This window comes from Pleurodeles waltl, chromosome 6 (assembly GCF_031143425.1).
Source record: "Pleurodeles waltl isolate 20211129_DDA chromosome 6, aPleWal1.hap1.20221129, whole genome shotgun sequence".
In the NCBI taxonomy this organism is placed as follows: domain Eukaryota; kingdom Metazoa; phylum Chordata; class Amphibia; order Caudata; family Salamandridae; genus Pleurodeles; species Pleurodeles waltl.
The window spans coordinates 345999648-346024604 of record NC_090445.1 but is presented as its reverse complement, the minus strand read 5'-3'; the positions used below and the strand labels follow the sequence as shown (position 1 = coordinate 346024604).

Below are 24957 nucleotides of genomic sequence, written 5' to 3'. Positions count from 1 at the left end.
GCGTGCACTATACATAGGTCACTACCTATGTATAGCTTCACAATGGTAACTCCGAATATGGCCATGTAACATGTCTAAGATCATGGAATTGCCCCACCAATGCCATCCTGGTATTGGGGAGACAATCCCATGATTCACCGGGTCTCTAGCACAGACCCGGGTACTGCCAAACTGCCTTTCCTGGGGTTTCACTGCAGCTGCTGCTGCTGCCAACCCCTCAGACAGGTTTCTGCCCTCCTGGGGTCCAGCCAGGCTTGGCCCAGGAAGGCAGAACAAAGGACTTCCTTTGGAATAAGGTGTCAGGGCTGGGGAGGAGTAGCCTCCCCCAGCCTCTGGAAATGCTTTGATGGGCACAGATGGTGCCCATCTCTGCATAAGCCAGTCTACACCGGTTCAGGGATCCCTCAGCCCTGCTCTGGCGCGAAACTGGACAAAGGAAAGGGGAGTGACCACTCCCCTGACCTGCACCTCCCCTGGAAGGTGCCCAGAGCTCCTCCAGTGTGCTCCAGACCTCTGCCATCTTGGAAACAGAGGTGCTGCTGGCACACTGGACTGCTCTGAGTGGCCAGGGCCAGCAGGTGATGTCAGAGACTCCTTCTGATAGGCTCCTTCAGGTGTTGCTAGCCTATCCTCTCTCCTAGGTAGCCAAACCTCCTTTTCTGGCTATTTAGGGTCTCTGCTTTGGGGAATTCCTGAGATAACAAATGCAAGAGCTCATCAGAGTTCCTCTGCATCTCTCTCTTCACCTTCTGCCAAGGAATCGACTGCTGACCGCGCTGGAAGCCTGCAAACTGCAACAAAGTAGCTAAGACGACTACTGCGACATTGTAACGCTGATCCTGCCGCCTTCTCTACTGTTTTCCTGGTGGTGCATGCTGTGGGGGTAGTCTGCCTCCTCTCTGCACTAGAAGCTCCGAAGAAATCTCCTGTGAGTCGACGGAATCTTCACCCTGCAACTGCAGGCACCAAAGAACTGCATCACCAGACCTCTGGGTCTCCTCTCAGCACGACGAGCGAGCTCCCTTGAACTCAGCAACTCTGTCCAAGTGACTCCCACAGTCCAGTGACTCTTCAGTCCAAGTTTGGTGGAGGTAAGTCCTTGCCTCCCCACACTAGACTGCATTGCTGGGAACCGCATGTTTTGCAGCTACTCCGGCTCCTGTGCACTCACCAAGGATTTCCTTCGTGCACAGCCAAGCCTGGGTCCCCAACACTCTAACCTGCATTGCACGACCTCTTGAGTTGTCCTCCGGCGGCGTGGGACTCTCTTGTGCAACTTCGGGTGAGCACTAATTCACTCCACTTCGTAGTGCCTGTTCCTGCACTTCTGCGGGTGCTGCTTGCTTCTGAGTGGGCTCCTTCTCTTGCTGGACGCCCCCTCTGTCCCCTCACGCAATTGATGACATCCTGGTCCCTCCTGGGCCACAGCAGCATCAAAAAACCCTAACCGCGACCCTTGCAGCTAGCAAGGCTTGTTTGCGGTCTTTCTACGGGGAAAACACTTCTGCACGACTCTTCACGACGTGGGACATCCATCCTCCAAAGGGGAAGTTTCTAGCCCTTGTCGTTCGTGCAGAATCCTCAGCTTCTACCATCCAGTGGCAGCTTCTTTGCATCCACAGCTGGCATTTCCTGGGCATCTGCCCACTCCCGACTTGATCGTGACTTTTGGACTTGGTCCCCTTGTTCTACAGGTACTCTCGTCTGGAAATCCATTGTTGTTGCATTGCTGGTGTTGGTCTTTCCTGCAGAATTCCCCTATCACGACTTCTGTGCTCTTTGGGGAACTTGGGTGCACTTGGCACCCACTTTTCAGGGTCTTGGGGTGGGCTATTTTTCTAACCCTCACTGTTTCCTTACAGTCCCAGCGACCCTCTACGAGGTCACATAGGTTTGGGGTCCATTCGTGGTTCGCATTCCACTTCTAGAGTATATGGTTTGTGTTGCCCCTATCCCTATGTGCCCCCATTGCATTCTATTGTGACTATACATTGTTTGCACTGTTTTCTATTGCTATTACTGCATATTTTGGTATTGTGTACATATATCTTGTGTATATTTGCTATCCTCATACTGAGGGTACTCACTGAGATACTTTTGGCATATTGTCATAAAAGGAAAATGTCACTTACCCAGTGTACATCTGTTCGTGGCATTAGTCGCTGCAGATTCACATGTTGTGCATAGTCCGCCGTCTGGTGTTGGGTCGGAGTGTTACAAGTTGTTTTTCTTCGAAGAAGTCTTTTCGAGTCACGAGACCGAGGGACACCTCCTCCTTTGTTCCATTGCGCATGGGCGTCGACTCCATGTTAGATTGTTTTCCCCGCAGAGGGTGAGGTAGGAGTTGTGTATGTTAGTAATAGTGCCCATGCAATGGATTGAATAAGTATGTACCAAATAAGGTTTAAGTAATATATTGACAAATGTACAAATGTTGAAGATAACTTCCAAACGGCTACAGGCTCCCGGGGAGGCGGGTGGGCACATGTGAATCTGCAGCGACTAATGCCACGAACAGATGTACACTGGGTAAGTGACATTTTCCGTTCGGTGGCATGTGTAGCTGCAGATACACATGTTGTGCATAGACTAGTAAGCAGTTATCTCCCCAAAAGCGGTGGCTCAGCCTGTAGGAGTGGAAGTAGTCTGAAATAAAGTTCTTAGTACGGCTTGACCTACTGTGGCTTGTTGTGCGGATAGCACGTCTACACAGTAGTGCTTAGTAAATGTGTGAGGCGTAGACCATGTGGCTGCCTTACTTATCTCGTTCATTGGAATGTTTCCTAGGAAGGCCATGGTAGCGCCTTTCTTTCTGGTTGAATGTGCCCTTGGTGTAATGGGCAGCTCTCTCTTTGCTTTGAGGTAGCAGGTTTGGATGCACTTAACTATCCATCTGGCTATACCTTGTTTTGATATTGGGTTTCCTGTATGAGGTTTTTGAAATGCAATAAACAGTTGTTTTGTTTTCCTAATTTCTTTTGTTCTGTCAATGTAGTACATTAATGCTCTTCTGTTGTCTAATGTATGTAGTGCCCTTTCAGCTACTGAGTCTGGCTGTGGGAAGAACACTGGTAGTTCAACCGTTTGATTTAAGTGGAACAGTGAAATAACTTTTGGTAAAAATTTAGGATTGGTTCTTAGGACTACCTTATTTTTGTGTATTTGAATAAAAGGTTCTTGTATAGTAAACGCCTGAATTTCACTTACTCTTCTTAGAGATGTGATGGCAATGAGAAATGCAACCTTCCACGTTAAGAATTGCATTTCGCAAGAGTGCATGGGTTCAAAAGGTGGGCCCATGAGTCTTGTTAAGACGATGTTGAGGTTCCATGAAGGAACAGGTGGTGTTCTTGGTGGAATAATTCTTTTTAGGCCTTCCATAAACTCTTTAATGACAGGTATCCTAAATAGTGAAGTTGAATGGGTAATCTGCAGGTATGCAGATTTTGCTGCGAGGTGTATTTTTATGGAGGAGAAGGCTAGATTTGATTTCTGTAAATGTAGTAAGTATCCCACTACATCCTTTGGAGATATATGTAATGGTTGAACTTGCTTATTATGGCAGTAGCAAACAAATCTTTTCCATTTGCTTGCGTAGCAGTGTCTAGTGGATGGTCTTCTAGCTTGTTTTATGACTTCCATACATTCTTGGGTGAGGTTTAAATGTCCGAATTTTAGGAACTCAGGAGCCAGATTGCTAGATTCAGCGATGCTGGGTTTGGATGCCTGATCTGTTGTTTGTGTTGTGTTAACAGATCTGGCCTGTTGGGTAACTTGACATGGGGTACTACTGACAGGTCTAGTAGTGTTGTGTACCAAGGTTGTCTTGCCCATGTTGGTGCTACTAGTATGAGTTTGAGTTTGTTTTGACTCAATTTGTTTACTAGATATGGAAGGAGAGGGAGAGGGGGAAAAGCGTACGCAAATATCCCTGACCAGTTCATCCATAGAGCATTGCCTTGAGACTGCCTGTGTGGGTACCTGGATGCGAAGTTTTGGCATTTTGCGTTCTCTTTTGTTGCAAATAGGTCTATTTAAGGTGTTCCCCAAATCTTGAAGTAAGTGTTTAGAATTTGGGGGTGAATCTCCCATTCGTGGACCTGTTGGTGATCTCGAGAGAGATTGTCTGCTAGTTGATTTTGGATCCCTGGAATAAATTGTGCTATTAGGCGAATGTGGTTGTGAATTGCCCATTGCCATATCTTTTGTGCCAGGAGGCACAGCTGTGTCGAGTGTGTTCCCCTTGTTTGTTTAGATAATACATTGTTGTCATGTTGTCTGTTTTGACAAGAATGTATTTGTGGGTTATGATGGGTTGAAATGCTTTCAACGCTAGGAATACTGCTAACAATTCGAGGTGATTTATATGCAGCTTTGTTTGATGTACGTCCCATTGTCCTTGGATGGTGTGTTGACTGAGGTGTGCTCCCCACCCTGTCATGGAAGCATCTGTTGTTATCACGTATTGTGGCACTGGGTCTTGGAAAGGCCGCCCCTTGTTTAAATTTATACTGTTCCACCATAGAACCGAGATGTATGTTTGGCGGTCTATCAACACCAGATCTAGAAGGTGACCCTGTGCATGTGACCATTGTGATGCTAGGCACTGTTGTAAGGGCCTCATGTGCAGTCTTGCGTTTGGGACAATGGCTATGCATGAGGACATCATGCCTAGGAGTTTTAATACCATCTTTGCCTGTATCTTTTGTGTTGGATACATGGCTTGTATAACCTTGTGAAAATTTTGAACCCTTTGTGGACTTGGAGTGGCTATTCCCTTTGTTGTGTTGATTGTTGCTCCTAAGTATTGCTGTGTTTTGCACGGCAGAATGTGAGATTTTGTATAGTTGATGGAGAAACCGAGTTTGTAGAGGGTTTGTATGACATAATCCGTGTGGTGTGAACACTTTGTTAGGGAGTTGGTCTTGATTAGCCAATCGTCTAGGTACGGGAATACGTGTATTTGCTGCCTTCTGATGTGTGCAGCTACTACTGCCAGGCATTTTGTAAATACTCTTGGTGCTGTTGTTATACCGAACGGCAACACTTTGAATTGGTAATGTATTCCTTTGAATACGAACCTAAGGTATTTCCTGTGCGAGGGATGTATCGGTATGTGGAAATACGCGTCCTTTACATCTAAGGTTGATATGTAGTCTTGTTGCTTTAGCAGTGGTAACATGTCTTGTAGCGTGACCATGTGAAAGTGGTCTGATTTGATGTAGGTGTTTAGTGTTCTGAGATCTAGGATTGGTCTCAGTGTTTTGTCCTTTTTTGGTATTAGAAAGTACAGTGAGTAAACTCCTGTGTTTTTTTGTGTACATGGTACCAATTCTATTGCGTCCTTTTGCAGTAATGCTTGAACTTCTAGTTCTAGAAGGTCTAGATGTTGTTTTGACATATTCTGTGTTTTTGGTGGGACATCTGGAGGGAGTTGGAGAAATTCTATGCAATAACCATGTTGGATAATTGCTAAGACCCAAGTGTCTGTTGTTATCTCCTCCCAAGATTTGTAAAACTGACTTAGTCTTCCCCCCACTGGTGTTGTGTGAAGGGGTTGAGTGACTTGTGAGTCACTGTTTGGTTGGAGGGGTTTTTGGACTTTGAAATTTTCCCCGGTTTCTAGGGAATTGTCCTCCTCTGTACTGGCCCCGAAAGCCTCCCCTTTGGTACTGTCCCTGGTATGTAGACGGTGTTGATTGTGAGGTGCTGGCTTGTGTGGCTTGACCCCGAAACCCCCCTCTGAAGGTTGTTTTGCGGAAGGTGCCGAAAGTGCCTCTGCCCTGCGGGGAATATAGTGCGCCCATGGCCTTGGCTGTGTCAGTGTCCTTTTTCAATTTCTCAATTGCCGTGTCGACTTCGGGTCCAAACAATTGTTGTTCATTGAACGGCATATTGAGCACCGCTTGCTGTATTTCCGGTTTAAAGCCAGATGTGCGCAACCATGCGTGCCTTCTTATGGTTACTGCGGAATTTATTGTTCTTGCAGCTGTGTCCGCTGCGTCCATAGAGGAGCGTATTTGGTTATTGGAGATGTTTTGTCCCTCCTCAACCACTTGTTTTGCCCGTTTTTGAAATTCCTTGGGTAGATGCTCGATGAGATGCTGCATCTCGTCCCAATGGGCTCTATCATATCGCGCTAGGAGCGCCTGAGAGTTGGCGATGCGCCACTGGTTTGCAGCTTGTACTGCAACCCTTTTCCCAGCTGCGTCGAACTTGCGGCTCTCCTTATCCGGAGGTGGTGCCTCGCCTGATGTGTGCGAGTTGGCTCTCTTGCGAGCTGCCCCTACCACGACTGAATCTGGTGGCAGCTGTGAGGTGATAAAAGTAGGGTCCGTGGGCGGTGCTTTATATTTTTTCTCCACCCTTGCAGTTATCGCTCTACTCTTGACAGGTTCTTTGAAGATCTGCTTTGCGTGCCTTAGCATTCCTGGAAGCATAGGCAGGCTTTGGTAGGTGCTATGGGTGGAAGAGAGGGTGTTGAAAAGGAAGTCATCCTCGACAGGTTCTGCGTGTAACGACACGTTATGGAACTCTGCTGCCCTAGCTACCACCTGTGCATATGCTGTGCTGTCCTCAGGTGGTGAGGGCTTGGTAGGGTACGACTCAGGACTATTGTCTGATACTGGGGCGTCGTATAGGTCCCAAGCGTCTTGGTCATCTTGGCTCATGGTGGTATGAGCCGGTGAATGTGACGGAGTCTGTGCCGGTGATATATGAGTTACAGGTGGAGGAGAGGGTGGCGGGGTTACCTTTTTAACCACTTTTGTTTGTGGTGTTTGTTCCTGTGTTTGGAACTCGAGTCTCCTTTTTCTCCTGATTGGGGGAAGGGTGCTGATTTTCCCTGTCCCACTTTGTATGAAGATCCGCTTTTGTGTGTGGTCCACGTCAGTGGTCTGCAACTCTTCCTCAAATCTGTGTTTGCGCATTTGAGAGGACAGTGATTGTTCCTCTGAATACGAGCTGGCAGTCGGTTCGGTTGCCGGTCGTTTTGGCACCGAAACTGTGTCTTTGCTTGTTTTCGGCTCCGAGGAGAATTTCCTCTTTTTCGGAGTCGAGCCTTCTCGGCGTCGATCATCCTCGGTGCCGCTGTCTCTGCGTCGAGCAGCTTCGGTTCCGCTGTCTCGGCGTCGATCTTTTTCGGCAGCACTGTCTCGGTCCCGAGATTGCTGCGTGCCTGTGTCTCGACCCGAGTCGGACGATCTCGGCACCGGTTCGGCCTTTATCGGTGCCGATGGACGGTCACCTACTTTATGAGTTGAGCCATGGCCTGTTGGCAGTGGCGTCCCCTGGGCCTTGTCTGTTTTCTTGTGTGGTGCTTGCTTCGACGTCTTACTCACGGTTTCTTCGACGTCGAATTCTTCCAAGTCCGATTCATGAATGGAGAAGGCTTCCTCTTCTTCTCCTTGTTCCTCGAACCCTCGTTGTCCTGTTGGCGTGGCCGCCATCTGCAATCTTCTGGCTCGCCGGTCACGGAGCGTTTTTCGGGACCGAAACGCACGACAGGCCTCACACGTCTCTTCCCTGTGCTCGGGCGACAGGCACAAGTTACAGACCAAATGTTGGTCTGTATATGGATATTTATTGTGGCATTTAGGACAGAATCGGAACGGGGTCCGTTCCATCAGTGTCGATGTTACACGCGGTCGGGCTGACCAGGCCCCGACGGGGGATCGAAATTACCCCGAAGGGCTACCGGAGCTCTTCACGATTCAGTGTCGATTCTATTCTAACCCGATACCGAACGAAACAATACCGACGTAGTTTTCCGAAGTTATGACTATCTTTCCGTCCCGAAACCCGGAGCGAAAAGGAACACGTCCGAACCCGATGGCGGAAAAAAAACAATCTAACATGGAGTCGACGCCCATGCGCAATGGAACAAAGGAGGAGGAGTCCCTCGGTCTCGTGACTCAAAAAGACTTCTTCGAAGAAAAACAACTTGTAACACTCCGACCCAACACCAGACGGCGGACTATGCACAACATGTGTATCTGCAGCTACACATGCCACCGAACAGAAAGTACCTTTATTTTTAGTATATCTGTGTATTGTGTTTTCTTATGATATTGTGCATATGACACTAGTGGTACTGTAGGAGCTTCACTCGTCTCCTAGTTCAGCCTAAGCTGCTCTGCTAAATACCTTTTCTATCAGCCTAAGCTGCTAGACACCCCTATACACTAAGGGATACCTGGGCCTGGTGCAAGGTGTAAGTACCCCTTGGTACTCACTACAAGCCAGTCCAGCCTCCTACAATCCTCAACTAGAGGCAAGACACGGGAGGACTGTGGTGTGTGGTCTGAGAGGGGAATTTCCTTTACGGACTAGGTGGTCTCACACACTCTATGGTGTCATGCTTCATCATATGACCACCTAGCCCCACCCAGGTAGGACAATGCCACCTGGGCGGACTCAACCTCTCTGTTATAGGAACAGGAGGTAGTGTGTAAATAAATTCTGACTCTGGAAAGGGGATCCAGCTAGACTAAGAAATAAAAATACCTAAACAGATACCCATGTGAGTTTTTTAATAGGGGGTTCTGTTTGGTGTGATTAAAAAGGGGACTGAGACACCAATGTGAGAGCAATGACTCACTGGGTCGCCTATCTAAAAGGAAGAAGCCGACATGTTTCTGCCGTAAAAAAATGAGCTAAGGAAGCTCTCGGGGCATTCATCAGGGCGAAGGATCCCTGTTATTCATGCTCAGTGAGCACTGAATAATTAAATCACAATAGTGTAGGAAATAAAAAGTGAGTGATGCCCAAATGGGCAGGGGGGTCCTACCTTGCCAAGGAAATACCTGGAGAGGACCCTATCACAAGAGGCTACTGGCCTCCGATGTCCAGGAGAGGGAGCGTCCCCTCATAGTCAGACTTGCATCAAAGGCGGGCGCTCTCTATGCGCCTAAACCGACCTCTCTCAGGACCGCTTGGATCATCCAGGGGATCCAGGGATCCTTCGCCCTGATGAATGCCCCGAGACCTTCCTTAGCTCATTTTTTTAGGATCAGGTGAGATAAGAGGATTCGAATTGTAAGAGTTCCAGGGGTCTAGGTCCTGTGGTATATCCCATAAGTTCCCCCCCAGCATACGGAGGTGAACCCTGTGGAGTGTAGTTTTCTGTAGTAGGAGAGGCAGGAGAATGAGGAGAAGAGCGAGGTGGAGGCTGCAAGAGTGGCAACTTTATCCTTGTGAGGTATCTTAGGAGGAGGTGAGGTGTCTAAGGCCTCCTGGAAAGTGAGTCTCTTCTTCAAGGTTGTGGATATCCTGAGAAGCTACAATGTGTCATGTGCCACTTTCTATATGAAGCCAGTGCTGCTTAGTGTCCATGGTTTCAATGATGGGTTGAATAGGAGATGTAGTGCTGGAGGTTTGGGTAGATTTCATATATTCTGAAGAAGTTGTGGTGTGGCTTTCAATACTCAAGCTTTGGGGCGATGGACTTTTTTTGGTGCTAGAGCGGTTGATATGTTACTCCCACTCTGTGCTGAAGTCATCAGTGCTGAAGACTTAGTTGTCATCATTTGGACTGAGCTAAAGGAGGTCCAGATGAAAGACACACTCAAAGTCTTGCCAGCTTTCGGGGCCGAGCCGGACCATGGCCCGAGAGCAGTGGTGGTGGTCCGGCGACCTTTTTTGGGGCTTTTTTGAGAGGGAGGAGCGATATTAGTACTCACGGGCTGTGCCGGAGTGATGTCCTGGCTCTCAAAAGTCCTGAATAGAGAATACCTCCTCCTGCTCATGTTCATCCCCAAAAATATCAGGGGTCTGCTCTTGGGATGAATGCGGCATTTGCATCCTGCGAGCTTGTAGGTCCCGAAGGGTCTTCTTGGATCAAAATAATTTGCATATGTCACAGGTGGCCTTGTAGTGATCCAGTGAGAGGCAGAGATTACACACTTAGGGCCTGATTCTAACTTTGGAGGACGGTGTTAAACCGTCCCAAAAGTGGCGGATATACCACCTACCGTATTACGAGTTCCATAGGATATAATGGACTCGTAATACGGTAGGTGGTATATCCGCCACTTTTGGGACGGTTTAACACCGTCCTCCAAAGTTAGAATCAGGCCCGTAGTGATGATCAGTGTGTGGAAACTTGGCATGGCACCAAGGGCAGAATCGAAATGGCATTTGTTCCATCAGAGTATCATGTCTTTCTATGCCACGTGGAGGTAGACCCGAGGCCAGGCGAAGCCCGCCCTGAAGGGCGCACGGTTGAAGTTCGATCTGGATGGACCAAGAAAACAGAGTGTAGACTCTGAAAACGACAGTTGGGAATACAATACTGTTGATGTAGGGAAAAGATGGAAAGAGAATCTCGAACCGGAGCGAGTGAGATAAGGAGTGACTAAATCATGTCCGAACCCGACGATGAAGAGAAAACAATCTAACAAGGGACTCAAGGCCCATGCACAGTATCATTTTGAATAAAGTACATCAGCTTTTTAAACTTTGAGCACAATGTGAATCCTTTCAACTTTAATTTGTCAGACTGAATCACCTGTTCTCTAAAAATAAGAGTACAGGGTCACAGGTTGAGACACTTTTGGTCTGAGGCCTTTTGAGGATCAATTTAGCCTCTTCCCTTCATCTTTGTTCTTGGATTTTTGCATAAATATTCAAAAAATTGCCATTTATGCAGCCCATTATCCAGCAGGATGACTCAGTGAGTTGAACACTGTGGTTTGTCGGGTCACAAGCTTGAGCCCTACAAGGCCAAGTGAGCCTTATTTCCATATGATGTTACAAAACTGGATTTCATTACATTAAAAATAGAACGTCTTCTTATTTACAGCACTTAGAAACGGAAGTATGAAGTGCTATAAGTTGCTAACATGCAATTTGATTATTTTGGTATGTGATAGTAGATGCAAACAGCTGCCAAACTCAATGGTACACTTTTTATCAACCTCAAAGCAATGAACATTTGATAACGCACTGCAAAGATTCAAAAGCGTGTCTGTCGGCCACATAATGCATTATAGGAACATTTAACTTGCAGGTTACACAAGGATCCCTTCAAAAAGCTGAAACCTGCTGCCCTATATCAATAGGCCACGAATATGGGACCTAGAGGTTTAATACAGTGCTTTACAGCAGGTGTATTAGCCCTTTAAGATACTGTATGATTACTCAAACCTGTAACCAGCAGATTACACACTCATCTTGCTAGCAACTGCTACACAACCTTAGTTGCCAGTATTATGCAAAAAGCTGCTGGACCTGCACAAATCTCTGCAGCATGTGCCTGGCTGCCTAAGCTCCTCTTATCTGTGGATACATTTTGTAGGGAAAATAAGCTAGTTAAATACTTTGGTGGTCAAATTTCCAGGTGAGGTAACCTAAAGGTTACAGATTTAAGATTTTTTGTTGTTAACTTAGGTGTTGATTTTTCTAGGGTGAATAAAATAAACATCACCTGGGTAACATAAACAGTCCTGTATCCCACCCATCATTATGCCAGCACTGCAAGTTAGTACCAATGCCAGAGCTTTCAACTGACCCCATGTCAGGAATGAGTAGATTATCAGTCCTTGATTTTGCTTTGCATCCTGGTACTCATTTTGCATTTGAAATGGGAGAAGCAAGTACCAGAGTGGAAAGCAAAATTAGAAATGGATAAACTACACATCTGAAACAGGGCAACATGTGGTTACCTCACCTGAAAGATAAGACAACATTACAGTGCACAGGCCCACCCAGTTATGCCTGAGAAAGCTTAAATAGAGCTCTGTGCCCCTTAACTGTGTACCGAAATCCTAAACATTTTCACATTTGTGCATGAAATGTAGACCTCTAAAAGCCATTCATCTCCTAAATCTGCATAAAGAGTGAACCATGCCGCTTTTAGCCTGAATTTCAAGTCCAGAACAGCCCTTGTCTCTTATGATTGTCTGTCAAATAGGAGCTCCTCTCCTTTCTCATTTCCAATCTGGGTTGGAAAATCTAATCTCCCATGTCTCCACATTAGTGTTTTTTTTCCTGGTGCTGCTTACTAGAGCCTTGCATTTTAGTACCACTGTTAACCAACTCACTGATACTTATTTTATAAACCCTATTTTGGATACAAGACTGCAGGCCATAGTTTTTGATATTAGTGGACAGGTTAGTCCGTCACAATGGTGACCGGTATCTTGTCCACCGAAATCTAAATACCATTATTTATTTCTCATTTATTATTTATTTATTTATTGTCTAAATCCCATTATTTCCCATTATAATTATTTCCCATTATATATAAATCCCATTATTTCCTAGGTTACTGTTGTGACAGAGAAACCTGTTGCCAGTATCTAAATCAGAACCTGAGGTAGCCACAATAAGATTCAACCTGTTGCATCTCGACTGCCAGATGCACAGTATTAAATCAAAGAGCTATTTAACAATCTATATATGCTGGCCACGTGCATCCACTGTTGAGATAGTGTGAGGGTTTAAGTGCCTGCTAGAGAGATTTGTATGCATTTAGCATATCTCATTTTCTAATATTAGTAACATTCCTAAGGTGGATAATATACTTGCAGTGAAAACCTGTGTGTAATGTACTCGTCAAATGTCGAATCTTCGTGAAGTAGTTATAGAAAGGCTGCACCTGCCACAGATCCTCTTCATGTAACTTGCAGGTTGACGGTTCAAATCTTAGTGAAATAGCTCAATGTGGTCATGTATTTGCTACAGTAATTCTGACATAACATGCAGTTAACAAGGGGATTAAATGCCCATTGCAAATATCTGCAAGTAGCATACGAGTCCTAAGTTTTAATCTTTAAAGCACTAATTGAAACTTCCATTCTTTTGAGGTCAATAAAATGAGTACCATTAAAAAGCACAATAATCACAGATTTCATTAAGTGGTAGAAACAGATTAAATTTGCATTGTGTGCTATATAAATGGCCATTATTACTATACTTATAGGCCCACGCCTACATACATTTATCACATATAATATGATTTGAATAGACCTATTGATTTGCTTGCCTGTTTCGACAACAACTTGTGCAGCAATTTCTGCTCTCCTTCATAGGTTTTTTTGTTTTTTTCATAACCATATATTTTGAAAATATTTATCTTCTGTCAGAAAGCTTGCGATGATTGAACAATTTCATATTTGACATATGTTTTAGCCAGCTTATTAAATGGTGCTGCAAGTGGGTATTTCTTTCCTCTGACATGCCAAGGCCTGGTGCTATTTGTGAGCATTCAGCTGTACTTCATTACACTTCTCAGTCACACCTACGTCCAGCCAAAACACAACAACTCTGGCAATACAGGGCAGCATCTTCTCCTACTGCCATTATATAGAAGGTTAGCCACACTCCTTCTTCTTTTGCTAATATGCTCAAATTATAGATGATCTCCAAAGTCTGAGTGAAAGCGACACTAAGTACTGAAAACCAAATGACTGAAATTAGCCAAGAAAATACAGTCCCTAGAGTCAATATTCCAACTCCAGAATTTCTGCAGTATCCTGAAATTCTCTCGCTTCTCCTCACATTCAGCAGCTTGTGGATCTCCTCTAACTCCATCCCATGCTCAGCATCTCTTAACCCACACCTCGTTTGCCAAGTAACTCTCCTGTTCTTTGAAAGGAGCCTACGCTCAGCTGCTCCCAGAGAGCCTCCTAGGCTTCCAATGCAAATCAGCTCTCAAATGTTAAGTAGCCATGACCCATGCTTAGCAGCTCCCTAAGATGTTATAACCCTCCATCCTCACAGTTCATCACTCCGCTCCACTCTCTTCAAAGCATCCAAGATCCCTCTGGCCAAAGCCATCCGTAAACACAACATCAACATCCTCTCCTACACTAATGACACAGAACTCATACTCTCCTTCACAGACGAGACCCTCAACACAAGAAACAAGTTCACCGCCTGCTTGACTGAAGTCGCTAACTGGATGACAGCCAATTGCCTCAAGCTCAACACTGACAAGACAGAAGTAGTGATCTTCAGCAACAACACCCAACCATGGGACTCCAACTGTTGGCGGTCAAACTCTGACTCACACCCAGAACTCACGTCAACAGCAAATGAGACGAGACTGCACATGTCAACACTGTCACTGCATCCTGCTTTCACACCCTGAAAATGTTGAGGATCTTCAAATCGCTCCCAAGCAACGTTAGAAAAAATGTCAATCGTACCCTCAACCTCCAACAAAGAACTTACATCCCGCCACACCTTAGGGAACTACACTGGCTCCTGATACATAAAAGCAGTCAATTCAAACTTGTCACACAAGCATTGAAGGCAATACACAACTCTGGCCCCACCAACCTCAAATGCTGCATCTCCTGTCACCATCCACCCAGAACTCCCCTGCTCTTCAGGACTCCTACTCACACACATCCTTAGTATACACAGAACCAGATCAAGAGGACATATATTCTCTTACATTGCTTCTAAAATGTGAAACGTCCTTCTACTCCCCATCAGAGCCTACTCCTCTCTCCAGGAATTCCACAAAAAGCTGCAGACCTGGCTTTTCAACTAAACAACCTACCATAGGCACGGCTAGGCACACACACCTACTTAGCACCAGGATACCCTCACAAGGGATAGTGTGCTTTACAAATACACATAACATCATGCTCAGCAGCCTCTTAAAGTGTTCCCGTCTTTTTTTTTTTTATAATACAGCCCCCAGAGATACCTAGTTTTGCCTCATACTTTAGGCTCTGATGATTTCCACCCTCAGCTCCCATAACCTGTACCTTGAGCGGTCGTGGTCGGTTGGGCTCCTTCCACCGTAGGTACAGCTGCCCAGCAATTGACAGGCCCACGAAGAACCAGTAGCTAAAACTGTAGTAGTTTATGAGCTGGAAGATGTCCTCCACGCACAGGTAGATGAGTGCCATTGCGCCCTGGAGGACAACAAAGGAAATGTCTATTGAACAAATTTACAGGAGAAGTACACAGAAATCAAAAAGTACTGCTGTTCCAAACAAAAAGGTTCCATTTCGATATTCATTCTAGGCATCTTAACTATTGATTTATGAGCCATTCTCCAAATACTTTCCAATCGTGTGCAAACAATTAAATATGATCTCTCCAAACATTAAATCAGTGGTAGCCAGATGTTATAATTTATTTTGAATGTTTTACTGGTCTAGAGTGCCCAATATGGTAACATGGTACTTTCCAATAACAAACATAATCATTGTAGATTACATGTATAAAATGATTGAAATTAATGATATTGTTTCTAATGGGTGCAAAGATATGGCTCAAAATACCCTCCAAGAGTGTTTCAAGAAGGGCCAACTTTAAAAGATTGCATGGGTGCAATTTTAATTACAACAGTGTAACTGCCGTAATTTTACTAATTTCTCATAGCAAAATAACACCAAATTACCGAGATTACACGATTAAGCCACATGGCGTATTTTCGGGGAGAAACTTTAAAGTTCAATGTTACATTCAGGTAATTTTTTTTAATGTGAGCAGCATTTCGGGTAGATTTTTTTTCTATGAATGGACTGTTCAAGTAATTGTTGAGAGCAAAAGTACATTTCAAAATGCGAGTAACACTATTTTGCACGCAAGTTGCAGTTCCTTAAGGTGTGGGCAGCCAAACAACATTTCAGGTAGATTTTTATCCAAGGGGCTGTTTGGGTATTTTTTTGAGCGTAGAACTACAAATTCATACATGAGCGGCAATTTTTCAAAAGCAGGCAACTGGAAATCAACTGTAAGTAAGATTTTTTAGTTGAATTTTACCCCAATGGACTGTTCAGGTAAATGAGTGCAAGATGCATTTTGCATAATTAGCATAATTTTGTGGTGATTTCACATAATTACACTACAGCAAATTACACAAGTTTCATACACCCCTACTTAAAAGCTGGGCGTTTCTATACTGAGAGAAAACTCTACATCTCTGTCAATGTTTATCCTTTGAACTGTCATTTCAGATACTCATTCAATGCATGTGCCATTTCTACTATATACACTGTGTGCAACCGCCTAATAGGGACAATGGAACCACTGAATGCTCAGTGGGATTCCTAGGGTGCTCAAATGTATTTAGAACTTGCAGGGGCTGAATGTAAATGAACCAGCCCTACAAAAAACTTTGTGTATTGTGAGGTCTAAAAGAAGTGTGCCTTTTTATTTGTGATAGACTTTATTTTGTGTTACTTTAAATTAGAATGTAAAAGCAAAATAAAGCAAAGTCGATGCTGATGCAAATTGCAAGCCAAGAAAACTTCACTGCAGTTGCCCTTAAAATTAGTTTTCTACATTCAGGCTATTCTAGATTACCATTCTGTGCACTGCCTTGTCTTCAAGTGCCTGGCTCGGAATAGCATCTTGTTTAATGGCATTTAATGCTTGTGTGTCGACCGCAAGGTATGGTCAGAGTGACTGATGCTATTTTTTATCCCAACTCCAACAAAGCTGTACAGTGTGGGCACCATCTTCTGCCATTTGGTTCAGAAACAGAAGTGCCATGGAGAATGAAAGATTTCAAGACGTGGATCATTGGAGACTGAAGTTTCCACATTGTCATTGGTTTTGGACCTTGAAGTGTAGTGGCATGTTATATGAGAATGGCTCCAAAGTGTGACTTATTTTTGGCATCTTTCATCTTCTGGACGTTGGGATTGGACACTGTTAAAGTTTTACCAAATGTTTCCCTGTTGATATTTGTAGATGGACAGCAACAAGGTGTTGTAATTGAGTCTCCGAAAGGACAGCGGCGCGTATGTATCAGGGTTGTAAATAGTTCTTTGCTAAAATGACCCTGAAAACAGAAGTGAAAAGGCTGCTTGAACAGCACAATGATGTCTTGACTGGGGTTAACCTGTAGTCAAGATTTCTAAAATCATGGCGGTGGCTCATTTTTTGTTTCTTGGATCCCCATATTACCTCACACTGTAACGTCCCCAAAACGAGCCTGTCCCTGGCCTACTTGTCAAGTTGGATATTATGCTAAAGCCTAGTGGCATAAGTGTGAACAAAGAGTGGTGGCTTTCTAGAATCATAGCAACCCCGCACTGCCAAGAATGTGGGTGTCGACAGATCAGTATGGGGGAGCACAGCAGGACAGAGTTTGATGGATGTGAGGAATGCCTTGCACAGGGTAAAAGGCAACTAGGCTACAGATGGTGTGGGCAGATGAAGACAATGCCCTGCAAGCCGATACAGGTGTGGGTGAAGGTGAGCCAAACTGAAACTAAGTTATTCTGCAGAACAAGGGATGAGGACAAATTACTGCAGTGCAAGGCCATAATGATCCATTCCTTGTAGGGTGGGTCAATTGGGGAGAAGGGCCTTCAATATGGTGCAAAGTGTAGTGGATATGCTTGGTATGGTAAAGCAGGGCAGTAGGTTATCAACGTAGGGTAAGATAGGAGAAATACTGCACGGCGAGGGAGGTGATGCCCTACAAAAGAAGGAGTCTAAGGACAAATCCCTGTGGTCGCAGCAGACGTGGCTAATATACTTCAGGGTAGGGCAGACACTAGCTATTGCTTGAATAGGAAATCCAGGCACTTACATTGAAAAGTAAAGATGGCACTGGAGTGAAACGCTTCACATGGATCATACAGATGGCATCAGGGAGGTGCCCCTCGCGAGAGCCTACAAAGAAAAGTCTGAAAAACACAAGAGGACTGTGAGTAAATGTTACTAGGCTTTAAAGGCATACAAGTCCCTCTGAGGTTGTAACACCATCAACATTTCTGCCCCATGGTCACAAAAAAGCTGTCAGGCACTAATGTCCTCTTAAAACTCTTTTGGTACTAATGCCCACATGAGACCCTATGGCCATTACTGCCCCCCACAATACCCTCCCAGCAAGTGCTAACTCCCATCTACACCATTGCAGTGCACTAATGCTAGCTCCGTCATCCACTTAACACCATAAAAAGGTCATCTGGTCACTCAGCCCTATGTAACACCGCCCAAGACACTATTGACATACTTCTCACTGATCTTTCGATAATGCAATGTAGGCTATAGTAATTGACAGGGTTGCTGCAGGTAAGGATTGATGTACAACATTACACAAGGTTTAGTGATGTCTGCTGTACCTTGATGCTGCCAGAATTGATGCGTTGAGGCCACCAAAACAAGACAAAGCCACTGCCAGAGGGATCGTCCAATTGAAGACCCCGAAAATCTGATCCGCAAAGGTCTAGGTAAAAAACAGACAGATGTCACAGAGGATCACATTGTTATATCCAACTCTATCCCTCATGGACCCATTGTCAAGACGGCTTAAGGAAGACATGAACGTACCACTGCCACAGCGTCGCTGGCCAGGATGGACCTCATGTCGAGGACGGTGTAGTAGGCAACATTGGTCAGGATGTAGATAATGGTCACAATGGGCATGGAGATCCCGATGGCCAGTGGTAAGTTCCTGCAGTAAAATATGAAAGGATTAAACCTGCACCCATCAAGCTCCAAACAAAATAGATCGTTTAAAGAAAAGACAAGACAGGAACAGTTTACTAGAATGTTCATTTGTTTTTGCTACAAGTTTATTTCGGCACAGAGACTACAAAAACATACATATTTCACAATAATATTAACTATTCACAGTCATTCACGTCAGAGGACTACAGCAAGCCCCCGCAGTGTGGGGGGCAATGCTCCAAGGCCCCCCCAACCCTTTGATAGGGGCCCCTAATCACCGAAGGCCAATGTATGTCTCAAGATGTACGATACACAGGGGCTCCTCCTCACATTCTGCAGGGGGCATCAATTTGTGTTACTCCACTAATTTACAGAAAATGAAATCTAGTAACTAGTTATTGCAAACAGCAGCGTTGCTACCTTTAACTGTAAGAGCATGCATTATTTTCATTTAGTTTGTGCTTCGTCCATTACAGTTCAGAAATATATAGAGCTGATCTCAACCTTACTACTTCTTTTACGAATAGCCTCACACCATGACAAATTACCATACTATTCGGCATTGTTAGCTGCATGGATGCTGGTCTGCATTGCGTAATCCCCCGTAAATTCAATAGTGCTTTAAAATATTTTCGCCTCTCTATATCATATATTTTAGAGAGAAATGAAAATTGCATGCTAGTTTGCTTCAATTTACATTACACAAGCAGAAATTCATTATTTCTATGTTAGATCGGCCCATAGGTGAAGCTTATAACTAATCAAACCTTGGATAATAATTTGCTTCTTTATACATTAGTGACCCAAAGAGGATAGTTTCCTGCCTCTCACAGAGGCTTTGTCCAGCTTCCTTGCTCCCCTTTCAGTTGCTTTTAGTTTAGCAAGGTCCAGGAAGCTATCCCATTTGCTTGCAGGTCAATCGCCTTGACAAGGTAAAATAAATCTCAAAACAGGACAGATGTTATCCATTCTCTAGCAGTACCAGGCCCAAATGTAAGGGTGTTGGCACTGCTCTAATACCACTACTGATAGATTTTCTACATATGGGCACTTTCACCAGGGCTGGACTGGCCTCATGGGACACAAGAAAGACCTCCCTGTAGACTGAGGGCTAAGGGGAAGCTGTTAGGCGTGGATGAATGGAGAGATCACCAGCTAACCAGGCTAACAGCCCTATCATCCCCCACCCTTAAATTCGCACGGAGATGGTTAGACTCACTCACTCCATTGACACGTGGTACACTACAGGGCTGCTGTGAACACATTTTCCGGGGCTGCTTTTACGTCTCGGTCCAACACTGCTGAGCACAGTTTCCCATTCTTTTCTATTAATCGTTTACAGTCCTGCCCGCCTTCTCCCCAAATACCCATTTCGCAAACAATTGTAAAGAGGGCCTGATGGCCAGTGCCACACAGCCACAGCGAAATCTCCTGAAGAGATCCAGTACAAAGACAATGATGTACAAAGCTGCCATGAGCCCTAGGGGAAGAAAAAAAAAGGGGCCTCCTTCACCTAAGGTCTACAATACATCCATCCATAATTGAGGACCCCTCACACCTTTGGGCCTGGGTGTCACTACACAAGCAGCACTATGACTAGCTACAGTTCTTCAAGTTCCTCATTCTACCCACCTTTCCTCTCTCTCTCCTCCTTACATTTCTCTCTCATTTCAATCCTTTAACACTCTCTCCTCCCTCCCCCTCTGTTGTTTCTCTCCCCATCCTGTCTTTCACACTCTGACCTCACACCCCTTTTAAATCCCCTTCTTTTGCTTCCTCTCTCTCCAGTTCTCCTGTAGCTCTGTCTGCGTCCTACATATCTTCAATCCACCAGTTCTCTCTGTCTCCTTCCTCCCTATTAATCACATCTACATCTGTGTTTGTGTTTTTCTGTTTCATTATTCTCCTTGCTCCTGTTCTTTCCCTATCATCTTTATTCCGCACCATTTTCTCTTTCCCTGTCACATTTTTCTCATCCTTTTGTTCTTTTTCTTTTTTATCACCTCTTTGCCCTTCTATCTTTTATCCTTACTTTTTCATTATTTTTCCCTCTTTTCTCCATTTCTCTCTTAAACTTTCCTCCCTAGTACCTCATGCCTACCATACTTTTGAAAGAGTAAACACAGAGCAGGCTACTAGCAGGCGCGCTGTTTAAATCATTTAGAAGGGGTAACCAGTAACCTCAACTTCAGACTATACCGGCAGGCTACTGTTTGGCTGTTGGAGGAAGAATTCTGTCAACGGACCAAATGGGAGCTCTGAAATACTAAAGAGGCGCCCACTTGTAGAGGTGGGTGGACCAATAGTATCGCTGGCAGGGTACGTCATTGCTTTTGCAACAGAGTAGCCTCTCCGCCAAACTCTAAATCAGACCCTTAGTGTATTTTTGCTGTGGAGCATTGTTGTCTCCCATGATTTTTGGCTTGCTTTTTATGTGGCTTAGTGTGTCACGCTTTATGGCTTTATAGAGGAAGCATGCTGAATTGAGGAAGCAGTGAGCTTCCTGAGGGAACCATCTGCAAGATTTTAGTCCTGCTGTTCTGGTAATTGTTTGGTGTCCGAGTCACTGCATCTTTGACAACTCCCAGTGAAGCAAAGAGGATCACCGAAAGGTCAGTGAGAAGGGAGTTCTTGTAACCTAGTCAGGAGATGACCAGTGCATGCAGAACTTGCTTGTGCCCTACCTTCAGGATGCAGCGATGCATGATATGTTTTGGAGTACTCTTTACGCTCTTTGTACCTCTATCAAATCGATGCGCTATTGCCTCCATGTATGCTGGTGCACTCGCTGTCCTCTGTGTTTACTGGTGCACTCTTACCCCTGTACATTTGCTCACTCTTTCCTTGCGGTATGTCTGCACACTCTTACCTCTGTACATTTGTGCCCTCTGTCCTCGCGGCATGTTTGCACACTTACCTCTGTACTTTTGTTCTCTTTCCTCATGGTGTGTTTTCGTACTCATACCACGCCATAAGTTTGCACCGTCTTACTTCTATTCTTTCACATACTCTCACCTTGCTGTATATTGGTGCCCTCTAATTTTATGGAACCGTTTTATATCAACCTTGCTAACAACCCAAATGCATTCTCTATTAGAAGAGCCTACCAATTTGTCCAATTTTGATGTTCATCCACACAGAGTATTGTCAATATTTAGGTTGCAGATGTTAACTCTGTCATCCCACTGATAAGTAAGCAGTTGAAACACAAGATTTCTTTCTACATTCTTGCATCCTCAAACTACATGCTGTCACAGAAAATCAACTACATTGCTTAAATCCAACATTAAAACTGCCCGTAGATTAAAACTTATGTCACAACGAAACCAAAAGCACACTGCAATAGTATGTCCAAGGTCAGACACGTTTCCGTTCATTTGAAGTGTTGGTTTATTCACAGGCGTCACAATATATTGACAATTCTTCACAAGAACGGCAGCATACACGTGTGTTGTTAGAGGGCAACCATACCTTTCCACCCACTGTTTCTTTTCCTTGGTTGAACCCATGCATCAGAACAATGTGTTGTGTGTTTAAGGGACACGTTTTGGAGAGGTGTGTCAATTTTAAGACTAACTCCTCAATTATTTTTTAACAGTGAAAGGTGTATGGGGGAAAATATTGTATGTGCTTCTAACAATCTATATTTGTCCTACCTTCTCTCATGTTCCTTTAGGATGCTCCAACTATTTTTCTCTCTTTAGGATGTCCACAGCTACAAAGGTGTAAGCACTGGAAATTAGTTTTTTTTCTCCACATCCCATGGTTAAGAACAAGTGCATTTAACCTGCAAGCTTAATACTGTTGGTAGTTATGTCGACTAGTTCTAGCACTTACAAAGATTTAGGGCCCATATGTATACTTTTTGAGGCAAACGCAGTTTTGCCTAAAAAAGTATAGTGCCGGCTTGCGTCATTCCAGAGCGCCAGCCGGGTGCCAAATTATGGAATCCCGCATGCTGGCGCAAAGGGTGGGCTAGCGTCTGGGGAAAATTACATTAGCCGGGTGGGGGTGGCAATATGGCGGGAAGAGGGTTCTGCACCAAAAAATGATGCTAGGCTGGTTAGAGGCAAAACAAATGCCTTTAACCAGCCTAGCATTATTTCCTGATGCAAAACCATCCATACAACAACTCCTATCTTATAAAAGACAGGAGTCATGCCCACCACCCCAATGGCCAGCACAGGGGACAAGGGTCCCCTGGGCATGGCCATCTCACCCAGTGCCATGTATGGGGGCCCATTTCAGGGCCCCCAATGGCACTTTAATTTCTTTTTTTAAATACTTACCTCTGCTTACCCTACTTACCTGCGATGGGGTCCCCCATCCTCCGGTGTCCCTCTGGTGTGGGTGTTCCTGGGGCTTGGGGTGGGCACCTGTGCGTTCTTTCCATGGTGTTTAACCATTGAAATGGGTCTACAGGTCCCCTACCGCCTGCCCTGACCCAAGCATTAAATAATGGCGCTAAGAAGGCTTAGCACCATTATTTAGGCCCGCCTCCGCCGTGCACCTTTTTGCATGGGAGGAGAAATAAGGCACTAGGGGCTTTGAGTAATTTTTTGGACTGGAACGCCTACTTTGCATCTCATTGAAGCAAGGAGGTTTCACACATCCAACAAAATGACTTTCACTCCAATATTTTGATGCTAGATGGGTCTAGCGTCCAAATATAAATATGGAGTTAAGTTTGCACTGAATTTGCATTAAAAAAGTGGCGCTAATTCAGCGCAAAGAGAGTATAAATATGCCCCTAAGTGCTTTCATCAGGACAAGAGGGACCAGTGCATAAGGTCACTAATTACTTATTGATAATCAACTTGTGTCTCCACATCATTGGCTAGAAAAGGACACACAATGACCTTCTGGCTCGGAGGTTTCTTTCATATTTCAGGCAGTTGGCTTCCAGGGCAAATACATGATTTCTGCAGAGACCGCTATTTACAATTCTACAGCGGGACCAGGCGGATACTACATTCTTGACCAAACAACAATAGCAATCCGTTCAAAAACCAAGAATTTGGTTGATGTGCTAAGGCTGCTTGGCTGTCTGTGTTGCAGCATAGGACACAACAGGATGGTGTGCCATAGGCTTTGGCCTTTCGTGCATGGGTAATTCCTACTGCTTAGTGCGAGGACTCAAAAATGTCCTCCCACTAAGCCAGCTCACGTCTACCTGGCAGGAGCAATGTCTCACTTCCTTGATGTAAGCATATGGAAAACACTGCGAACTGACGAGCACAAGTGTCCTTCTAAGGAGGTGACTGTGAGCTGCAATGTATGCTGCATTCCAGGTGCACAAGCGCCTAGACCAAGAATGAGTGCCACAAAGCACTGTAAAGAAGAGCAACAGAATTTCTCCTTTCCAGATTAAGGGTTCTGAATCCATACAGAATCTTGATTCAAAACCTTTGGCTTCATCGTGAGCAGCAGTGCCTGCTGTTTACCTTGCATACAGTAGACCCACTTTGGTTGGGAACCGTTTGGGACCATGGCTCCAAAAACGGTGAGCACTGTTTTGTCCCAGTTTTATCCCCTAGCAAATATTTTTAGCTGAATGTCATTTCCCACTAATTCTTCAGAAGTAAGTTGCTCAGGCTACACATTCTTTATTGTATTGATTACTGTGTTGATGTACAGTTAAACCCGAAGGGCAGCCAGCTGAGCAAGGCAGCAAGAACACCTCCATTTATTCTAGATGTGAATATAGCCATCTTTGTCCATCTACTTAAAGTAAAGAAAACCATGCATTGTGTGCCTTCAAATCTGCACCACAGCAGCATCAGGTCCAGTGAAAACGTCAGCCTGGACCATGCGTACAATGCATCTGGGTTTGGATAAGGACCGCCCTTCGTTGCTCCCACTTGCCCACATTGGAGGCGTTCAGATTGTTAGGAGCTACACCTGGAGGTCTGCGTCAAATTTGTCTATTGATACCTAGTGTAGAAAAGTCTTACAGGAACAGTCTTTGTCTATCCGATCGAGAATAGAATGAGAGATGTACCAAGCAGGACAGTCCACTGTGTTGGTCTGCTGACCTTGCTTGTGTCATTCCCTATCTGTCTCACTACTACCACTACCATCTGGCTTGCCACATTGGCCACCCAGGGTCTGGAATCACTGCATTACTGCTTTTCACCTCAGTCTCTCTCAGGCTCACTTTAAGGTTACTCACTTGTTTAATCGCTCATTACTTTTTATTATTATTACTTTTCAAGTTGATTTCTAAAGCACACTGTTCAGGCTCAAGGTTTTTATTAGAGATTTAGGCCCTCATTACAACTTTGGCGGGCGGCGGAGGCCGCCCGCCAAAGTTGCGTGTCGTGAATACCGCACCGCGGTCGGAAGACCGCGGCGGGTATTCAGAGTTTTCCCCTGGGCTGGCGGGCGGCCGCCGAAAGGCCGCCCGCCAGCCCAGGGGAAAACGACCTTCCCACCATGAAGCCGGCTCGTAATCGAGCCGGCGGAGTGGGAAGGTGCGACGGGTGCTACTGCACCCGTCGCGTATTTCACTGTCTGCTATGCAGACAGTGAAATACATTTTAGGGCCCTCTTACGGGGGCCCCTGCAGTGCCCATGCCGTTGGCATGG

At 45.1% G+C, this 24957-nt stretch overlaps 1 protein-coding gene across 4 annotated transcripts in view; it reads right to left on the bottom strand.

Moving 5' to 3' along the window:
• The window catches only part of SLC7A7 (solute carrier family 7 member 7), a 149326-nt gene that overhangs the window by 13252 nt on the left and 111117 nt on the right, over positions 1–24957 (bottom strand). For all 4 annotated transcript variants that reach the window (XM_069238247.1, XM_069238246.1, XM_069238248.1 and 1 more), the window contains exons 5-8: positions 18250–18373; positions 18042–18145; positions 17507–17603; positions 14721–14870 (exon numbers count right to left, since the gene is read on the bottom strand). In XM_069238247.1, the coding sequence (XP_069094348.1) occupies positions 14721–14870; positions 17507–17603; positions 18042–18145; positions 18250–18373 (475 nt within the window). The remainder of the gene's footprint in view (positions 1–14720; positions 14871–17506; positions 17604–18041; positions 18146–18249; positions 18374–24957) is intronic.